Source organism: Mizuhopecten yessoensis, unplaced genomic scaffold (assembly GCF_002113885.1).
Source record: "Mizuhopecten yessoensis strain PY_sf001 unplaced genomic scaffold, ASM211388v2 scaffold9499, whole genome shotgun sequence".
Lineage (NCBI taxonomy): Eukaryota > Metazoa > Mollusca > Bivalvia > Pectinida > Pectinidae > Mizuhopecten > Mizuhopecten yessoensis.
In genome coordinates this window covers 239,292-249,091 of record NW_018408078.1, presented here as the reverse complement: position 1 = coordinate 249,091, position 9,800 = coordinate 239,292, and the positions used below count along the sequence as shown (strand labels likewise).

Genomic DNA, 9,800 nt, shown 5'->3' with positions numbered 1-9,800 from the left:
ACACACCATGTGTTAAAGTCATACACACCATGTGTTAAAGTCATACACACCATGTGTTAAAGCCACACACACCATGTGTTAAAGCCACACACACCATGTGTTAAAGTCATACACACCATGTGTTAAAGCCATACACACCATGTGTTAAAGCCATACGCACCATGTGTTAAAGCCATACACACCAAGTGAAAATACACACCACATGTGAAAGAAATTCACAAGTGTTTAGGATTACACACCATGTGATCAATATTAATTACAGCATATAGAAAAGTTTAAGAATAAATAATATTGCCTTTTTATATTATATCTTGTATAGAATATAAGCACTCTTAAATGTTAAACTAAGTATTTCTAAACAAATAGATTTTTTTTACTTTGTACTGTATTTATCTTTGTGTACAGATACAACTGTAATTACAGTATTTATCTTTGTTTACAACTAGAAGTACAGTATTTATCTTCATTTATCTACATGTACTAACTAGCACTTGTACTGTGTTTATCTAAGCTATAAATTCTAGTAAATTGTACGCAGTCGCACTTTCATAAAGTAACGTAGATGTCTATGGACTAGGTACCATCTTATAATGGGTACATCAGCATGACAGGAAATAATCACATAACGGTATCATCAGGGCGGTTGAGACCCAACGTCCCTACAAGGAAGTCAGTTCCATAGTGGCCATGGTAGGGATCCTGGGGTGGATACCTAACAACAGGGCGGTGGAGACCCAACGTCCCTACAAGGAAGTCAGTTCCATAGTGGCCATGGTAGGGATCCTGGGGTGGATACCTAACAACAGGGCGGTGGGGACCCAACGTCCCTACAAGGAAGTCAGTTCCATAGTGGCCATGGTAGGGATCCTGGGGTGGATACCTAACAACAGGGCGGTGGAGACCCAACGTCCCTACAAGGAAGTCAGTTCCATAGTGGCCATGGTAGGGATCCTGGGGTGGATACCTAACAACAGGGCGGTGGGGACCCAACGTCCCTACAAGGAAGTCAGTTCCATAGTGGCCACGGTAGGGATCCTGGAGTGGATACCTAACAACAGGGCGGTGGAGACCCAACGTCCCTACAAGGAAGTCAGTTCCATAGTGGCCACGGTAGGGATCCTGGAGTGGATACCTAACAACAGGACGGTGGAGACCCAACATCCCTACAAGGAAGTCAGTTCCATAGTGGCCACGGTAGGGATCCTGGAGTGGATACCTAACAACAGGACGGTGGAGACCCAACATCCCTACAAGGAAGTCAGTTCCATAATGGCCACGGTAGGGATCCTGGGGTAACTAGGTAATTACAAGGTATTGTTTCTGACAAATTTGGAATTGGTAACCTGTAAACAGTAGAACCTTGATACTCTGGCTCAATATATAGTATACAGTAGAACCTTGATACTCTGACTCTGTATACTGTATACAGTAGAACCTTGATACTCTGAATCAGTATACTGTATACAGTAGAACCTTGATACTCTGACTCTGTATACTGTATACAGTAGAACCCTGATACTCTGACTCAGTCTACTGTATACAGTAGAAACTTGATACTTTGACTCAGTATACTGTACATAGTAGAACATTGATACTCTGGCTCAATACGCTGTATACAGTAGAACATTGATACTTTGACTCAGTATACTGTATACAGTAGAACCTTGATACTCTGGTTCAATAAATAGTATACAGTAAAAACTTGATACTCTGACTCAGGTTACTGTATACAGTAGAACCTTGATACTCTGACTCTGTATACTGTATACAGTAGAACATTGATATTCTGGCTCAGTATACTGTATACAGTAGAACATTGATACTCTGACTCAGTATACTGTATACAGTAGAACCTTGATACTCTGACTCAGTAAACTGTATAGAGTAGAACCTTGATACTCTGACTCAGTATACTGTATACAGTAGAACCTTGATACTCTGACTCACTCAACTGTATACAGTAGAACCTTGATACTCTGACTCACTATACTGTATACAGTAGAACCTTGATACTCTGACTCAGTATACTGTATACAGTGGAACCTTGATACTCTGATTCAGTATACTGTATAGAGTAGAACCTTAATACTCTGGTTCAATATATAGTATACAGTAGAACCTTGATCCTCTGACTCACTCAACTGAATACAGTAGAACCTTGATACTCTGCCTCACTATGCTGTATACAGTATAACCAAGTATCCAGGTCTACTGTAAATTATATCGTATTAACACAATATCAAACAAATACACTGATACCTTACAGCCTTAGATAAATATTCATAAAATAACAAAAAAATGTCTTGGACCTCGGAAATCATTTTCTGCATTAATTGAGTGTTTTGGATTGTAACAATATATATATATAAAAAAATCATAGTATCACATATTTTCCACAGCTCTTTTCAAATTTCACATGTATAAATATTAAAATTTTACAACTAATCACAAGTATTTTGTATATGTTAAAAGGTCCTTTTTACCACCCTCACTATCACACGAGTACACACATTACAGCACCTAGAGGGAATACTACAATAAAACTATATAAGTATATGGTTGTTCTGGACATATGCTTTACATATGATCACTCTCCTTAACTGTAAAACCATTCTACTACTATATTAGACTTGACAGCATGCCACAGCCAGTGGAAGTTTGGCCTCACTCACTCGACATAGCGAGGTCTATTCACAGGACATCCCACGTCATGAACAGAGTGCCAGGTAGGAAGTTACAGTTCGCCCTCACTTGACATGACAATTTTCTTTATCTCTCTATGGACTTTACTATATCAAAGCTCTCTCCACCAACTGTGCCAAGTCTGTCTTTACAGCATTCCCTCATTCCTTGTTGGTGCTATACATAGCCTCAAGATAACAACCAGCCAGCTCTCCGACCATCTTCTTGTCAGGAATACTCTGTGCCATACCATATATAGCGCCCTAGAACAGTAAGTGATCATCCATGATCAGGAGATATTTGATCATCAATCATAATGTAGAAATAAATTATACATAAACAATACTGTTGTAAATTTAGGATTATTCATCATAAAAAGGAAAAATAGAACACTCTGAAGCCACTTCAGTAACCATGACTGTGTGTATTTTTTCAAGCCAATCAATTGCATATTATATGGTTATTGGGTAGGATACACTAACCATTTGAATGTTGTAACCCAGGGACAAAGTTCCCTGGTGTGGCTTGACCAGAAAAAACTTGATCTTGTGGTCTTGTTGTAGTACTTACCAAGCATCCAATATTGTGGTCTTATTGTAGGTGGGTGGTACTCACCATGCCACCTATCTCGTGGTCTTATTGTAGGTGGGTGGTACTCACCATGCCACCCATCTCGTGGTCTTATTGTAGGTGGGTAGTACTCACCATGCCACCTATCTCGTGGTCTTATTGTAGGTTGGTGGTACTTACCATGCCACCTATCTTGTGGTCTTATTGTAGGTGGGTAGTACTCACCATGCCACCTATCTCATGGTCTGGTTGTAAGTGGGTAGTACTCACCATGCCACCTATCTCGTGGTCTTGTTGTAAGTGGGTAGTACTCACCATGCCACCTATCTCGTAGTCTTGTTGTAGGTGGGTAGTACTCACCATGCCACCTATCTCGTAGTCTTGTTGTAAGTGGGTAGTACTCACCATGCCACCTATCTCGTGGTCTTGTTGTAAGTGGATAGTATTCACCATGCCACCTATCTCGTAGTCTTGTTGCAAGTGGATAGTACTCACCATGCCACCTATCTTGTGGTCTTGTTGTAGGTGGGTAGTACTCACCATGCCACCTATCTCATGGTCTGGTTGTAAGTGGGTAGTACTCACCATGCCACCTATCTCATGGTCTTGTTTTGTTGTAAGTGGATAGTACTCACCATGCCACCTATCTTGCCACTGATCACATAGTCCTGTTTTAAGTGGGTAGTACTCACCATGCCACCTATCTCATGGTCTTGTTGTAAGTGGATAGTATTCACCATGCCACCTATCTTGCCACTGATCACATAGTCCTGTTTTAAGTGGGTAGTACTCACCATGCCACCTATCTCATGGTCTTGTTGTAAGTGGATAGTACTCACCATGCCACCTATCTTGCCACTGAACACATGGTCTTGTTGTAAGTGGGTAGTACTCACCATGCCACCTATCTCGTGGTCTTGTTGTAAGTGGATAGTACTCAACATGCCACCTCTCTCGTGGTCTTGTTCAAAGTGGATAGTACTCACCATGCCACCTATCTCGTGGTCTTGTTGTAAGTGGATAGTATTCACCATGCCACCTATCTCGCCACTGATCACATGGTCCTGTTTTAAGTGGGTAGTACTCACCATGCCACCTATCTCGTGGTCTTGTTGTGAGTGGATAGTACTCACCATGCCACCTATCTCGCCACTGATCACATGGTCCTGTTTTGAGTGGGTAGTACTCACCATGCCACCTATCTTGTGGTCTTGTTGTAAGTGGATAGTACTCACCATGCCACCATCTCGCCACTGATCACATGGTCCTGTTTTAAGTGGGTAGTACTCACCATGCCACCTATTGCGTGGTCCTGTGGATCCTGTAGGATCTCCTCAACAGAGTTACGCACGTCACTGAGGAATTTATCGGCCACACCCTCCTTAGTATGTACCAACGTACAACACAGATGCAAGCTGAAATGTAATTCAAATTTTCACTTTGAATTGATTTATTTCATTACAGATTTCCAAGTTAAATATGGAGAAATATCCATGTGACAAATACACATTGTTTACACCAAAAGTACAATTTACTTATTCTTTTCAATTGTGAAAGCTTTTTTCTGTCATTCAACATAAAACCATAGAATATCCTCCTAAAATTGTTTTTCATTTGGCAATGAAACTAGAACACTGACAGGTCAGTAAGGGCCCCGTCTTGCGGCAATTATATCCCCCATAATCATCAAGAAGCAATCTGCCCATATAGCTGAGCTTGACGTTTGACATTTGGACTTCAAAAAGAATCGCAAGGAAGCAAAATATACATTTTACATGTACTATGATGTGATGTGTTTCCTTCCACCTCCATATTTGCTGGGCTAACAGAAATGTAATTACCGGTGCAATACTCATTTGTTAGCTTTGATTTGTTTTATTTCACCTTATATACCTTCTCCATCAAGAGCCAGGGTCAAAGTCAGAGATCCACTTTGTCTTTGACCTTTGGACCCAAATGACCTTGACNTGCTTCATAATGTTATAACAAAATGTTCATCAGGGAAAAGGTACAAAATTGTAACCTTGACCTTTGACCAACAGACCTTGACCTTTGGTCAATTGACTCCTTGTTTAATTCTGAGCAACATTGCTTCAAAGTGTCATAGCGAAATGTTCACCAGTGAAAAGATACAACATTTAACCTTGACCTTTGACCCAATGACCTTGACCTTTGGTCAGTTGACTCGTTGTTTAATTCTGATCAACTTTGCTTCATGTCATAACAAAATGTTCATCAGTGACAAGATGCAAAATTTGACCTTGACCTTTGAATCTCATGACCTTGACCTTTGACCTCAACTTTTTACCTCAGTGTGTCTCTTTGTTTAATTCCGAGCAACATTGCTTCAAAGTGTCATAGCGAAATGTTCACCAGTGAAAAGATACAAAATTTAACCTTGACCTTTGACCCAATGACCTTGACCTTTGGTCAGTTGACTCCTTGTTTAATTCTGATCAATTTTGCTTCATAATGTCATAACAAAATGTTCATCAGTGAAAAGATTTGACCTTGACCTTTGAACCTAATGACCTTGACCTTTGACCTTGACTTTTTACCTCAATGTGTATTTTTATGAACTGAACAAGTTTCATGTAAATCAGTCAATAAAACCAAAGTTATCAGCAAAGAACAAAATATGTGGACGGACAGACAGACAGACAGACAGACAGACAGACAGACAGAGTGATTACTATAGGGCACCCGTATCTCCGATACGGGGCCCTTATAAAAGACATGTAGCATTTATTAAATTGGCAAAAAAGGTTATAGTATTGCTTTGATGTCATACTTCTCTCATTAGTGTTATTTTCCCCTCTAAGTGCCATCCAGAGAAAGTGAATACAAGTTTGTATTACCTTGTAAGTGTTTCTTCGAGTTTAATAGATCAACCAAAATCTCACCTGTCTGGGTACTGAAGAGCATTAAGGTTGTACCCTCGACTTGTCAGAATGTCTGCTAGCCTGAATATGTTGAACCTGTCGGATCCCATTCCTACCACAGACATGAGGGGCTCACCATATACAACCATTCCCTCAATCTCTCTCAGGCTGTAAACAAAACATGTAGGGTTTATACAGGTTAGGTGGTAACCAAGCACCTCAATCTCTCTCAGGCTGTAAACAAAACATCAAGGGTTTTATACAGGGTAGGTGTTAACCTAGCCCCTCAATCTCTCTCAGGCTAATCCCATTCCTACCACAGACATGAGGGGCTCACCATATACAACCATTCACTCAATCTCTCTCAGGCTGTAAACAAAACATGAAGGGTTTTATACAGGGTAGGTGTTCACCTAGCCCCTCAATCTCTCTCAGGCTATACACAAGTCATGTAGTGTTTATACAGGGTAGGTGTTAACCTAGCCCCTCAATCTCTCTCAGGCTATACACAAGTCATGTAGTGTTTATACAGGGTAGGTGTTAACCTAGCCCCTCAATCTCTCTCAGGCTGTAAACAAACCATGTAGGGTTAATACAGGGTAGGTGTAAACCTTGCCCCTCAATCTCTCTCAGGCTGTACTCACAACATGTAGGGTTTATACAGGGTAAGTATTAACCCAGCCCCTCAATCTCTCTCAGGCTGTAAACAAAACATCAAGGGTTTTATACAGGGTAGGTGTTAACCTAGCCCCTCAATCTCTCTCAGGCTGTACTCAAAACATGTAGGGTTCATACAGGGTAGGTGTAAACCTTGCCCCTCAATCTCTCAAAGGCTATACTCAAAACATGTAGGGTTTATACAGGGTAAGTATTAACCCAGCCCCTCAATCTCTCTCAGGCTGTAAACAAACCATGTAGGGTTAATACAGGGTAGGTGTAAACCTTGCCCCTCAATCTCTCAAAGGCTGTACACAAAACATGAAGGGTTTTATACAGGGTAGGTGTTCACCTAGCCCCTCAATCTCTCTCAGGCTATACACAAGACATGTAGTGTTTATACAGGGTAGGTGTTAACCTAGCCCCTCAATCTCTCTCAGGCTATACACAAGACAAGTAGGGTTTATACAGGGTAGCCGTTAACCTAGCCCCTCAATCTCTCCCAGGCTATACACAAGACATGTAGTGTTTATACAGGGTAGGTGTTAACCTAGCCCCTCAATCTCTCTCAGGCTAATCCCATTCCTACCACAGACATGAGGGGCTCACCATATACAACCATTCCCTTAATCTCTCTCAGGCTGTAAACAAAACATGTAGTGTTTATACAGGGTAGGTGGTAACCTAGCCCCTCAATCTCTCTCAGGCTGTACTCAAAACATGTAGGGTTTATACAGGGTAAGTATTAACCCAGCCCCTCAATCTCTCTCAGGCTGTAAACAAACCATGTAGGGTTAATACAGGGTAGGTGTAAACCTTGCCCCTCAATCTCTCTCAGGCTGTACTCAAAACATGTAGGGTTTATACAGGGTAGGTGGTAACCTAGCCCCTCAATCTCTCCCAGGCTGTAAACAAAACATGTAGGGTTTATACAGGGTAAGTATTAACCCAGCCCCTCAATCTCTCTCAGGCTGTAAACAAACCATGTAGGGTTAATACAGGGTAGGTGTAAACCTTGCCCCTCAATCTCTCAAAGGCTATACTCAAAACATGTAGGGTTTATACAGGGTAGGTGTAAACCTTGCCCCTCAATCTCTCTCAGGCTGTACACAAGACAAGTAGGGTTTATACAGGGTAGGCGTTAACCTAGCCCCTCAATCTCTCTCAGGCTATACACAAGACATGTAGTGTTTATACAGGGTAGGTGTTAACCTAGCCCCTCAATCTCTCTCAGGCTGTACTCAAAACATGTAGGGGTTATACAGGGTAGATGTTAACCTAGCCCCTCAATCTCTCTCAGGCTGTAAACAAAACATGAAGGGTTTTATACAGGGTAGGTGTAAACCTTGCCCCTCAATCTCTCAAAGGCTGTACACAAAACATGAAGGGTTTATACAGGGTAGGTGTTAACCTTGCCCCTCAATCTCTCTCAGGCTGTACTCAAAACATGTAGGGTTTATACAGGGTAGATGTTAACCTAGCCCCTCAATCTCTCTCAGGCTGTACATAAAACCTGTAGTAGACAAATTCTGTGTTCTTTGCACAAATTTTTTTTCTTTTTTTCTTCTTTTTCATTTAACTTTTTCCCCCCTTTTTAGTTTACTCTTTTTCAATAGGATTAAATAAATATAAAAGATCATAACATGGCATTTATGTAATCATGTAATGTATTAATGTAAATATTGGGCTATTACACAGGGTTTATGTATACATGAGATTGCTACTTGTATCAATGTATATATTGGGCTATTACACAGGGTTAATGTATACACAGGTTTGTTACATATAATAATGTAAATATTGGGCTATTACACAGGGTTAATGCATACACAAGATTGTTACATGTATTAATGTAAACCTTGGGTTATTACACAGGGTTAATGTATACACAGGTTTGTTACATGTATTAATGTAAACATTGGGTAATTACACAATAATTGTAAGTACATAAAGGGTCATAACACTGGGTTAATGTAAACATTTGTTATTACACAGTATTAATGTATACACAGGGTTGTTACATGTATTAATGTATACACAGGGTTGATACATGTATTAATGTATACACAGGGTTACTAAACAGGAACTTATGTTCACATGTGGTATTATCAATGTATCATTACAATACAAACATCACTTTATGTAATACTACAATAATTGTTTTAGACACAAGTTACCAAAGATTCAAATTGTGTACAAACATTTCAACTTACCCCTTTGCGATATATCTTGCTGTCTTGATAATTTTGCGAGTAGATTCCACGTATCCATCTAGCCCTATGTGCATCATGGTTGCCCAGCATGCTGCTATAATAGCACCAGCTCTACTGCCTGTAATAGCATTGTACTTATTGTACTAACAGTTCTACTGCCTGTAATAACATTGTACTTATTGTACTTACAGTTCTACTGCCTGTAATAACATTGTACTTATTGTACTTAAAGTTCTACTGCCTGTAATAACATTGTACTTATTGTATTTACAGTTCTACTGCCTGTAATAACAGTTTGTATTAACAGTTCTACTGCCTGTTATAAAAAATTTCTAACAGTTTGTACACTTACAGTTATACTGCCTGTTATAGCATTGTTCTAACAGTTTGTATTAACAGTTCCACTGCCTGTTATAACATTGTTCTACCAGTTTATATTAACAGTTCTACTGCCTGTTATAACATTGTTCTAACTGTTTGTATTAACAGTTCTACTACCTGTTATAACATTGTTGTAACAGTTTTACTGGCAGTAATAACAGTTTGTATTAACAGTTCTACTGCCTGTAATAACGTTGTACTTATTGTACTAACAATTCTACTGCCTGTAATAACATTGTACTTATTGTACTAACAGTTCTACTGTCTGGTATAACATTGTACTTATTGTACTAACAGTTCTACTGCCTGTAATAACATTGTACTTATTGTACTAACAGTTCTACTGCCTGTAATAACATTGTACTTATTGTACTAACAGTTCTACTGCCTGTAATAACATTGTACTTATTGTACT

At 39.8% G+C, this 9,800-nt stretch overlaps 1 protein-coding gene across 1 annotated transcript in view; it reads right to left on the bottom strand.

The window, feature by feature from the left end:
• Positions 1–2,197: 2,197 nt before the first annotated feature.
• Positions 2,198–9,800, bottom strand: part of LOC110458188 (sphingosine-1-phosphate lyase 1-like) — a 31,672-nt gene continuing 24,069 nt past the window's right edge. Inside the window, exons 14-17 of the mRNA XM_021509787.1 lie at positions 9,005–9,122; positions 6,156–6,302; positions 4,544–4,667; positions 2,198–2,945 (exon numbers count right to left, since the gene is read on the bottom strand). Coding sequence (XP_021365462.1) covers positions 2,844–2,945; positions 4,544–4,667; positions 6,156–6,302; positions 9,005–9,122 — 491 coding nt within the window. The 3' untranslated portion in view covers positions 2,198–2,843. The remainder of the gene's footprint in view (positions 2,946–4,543; positions 4,668–6,155; positions 6,303–9,004; positions 9,123–9,800) is intronic.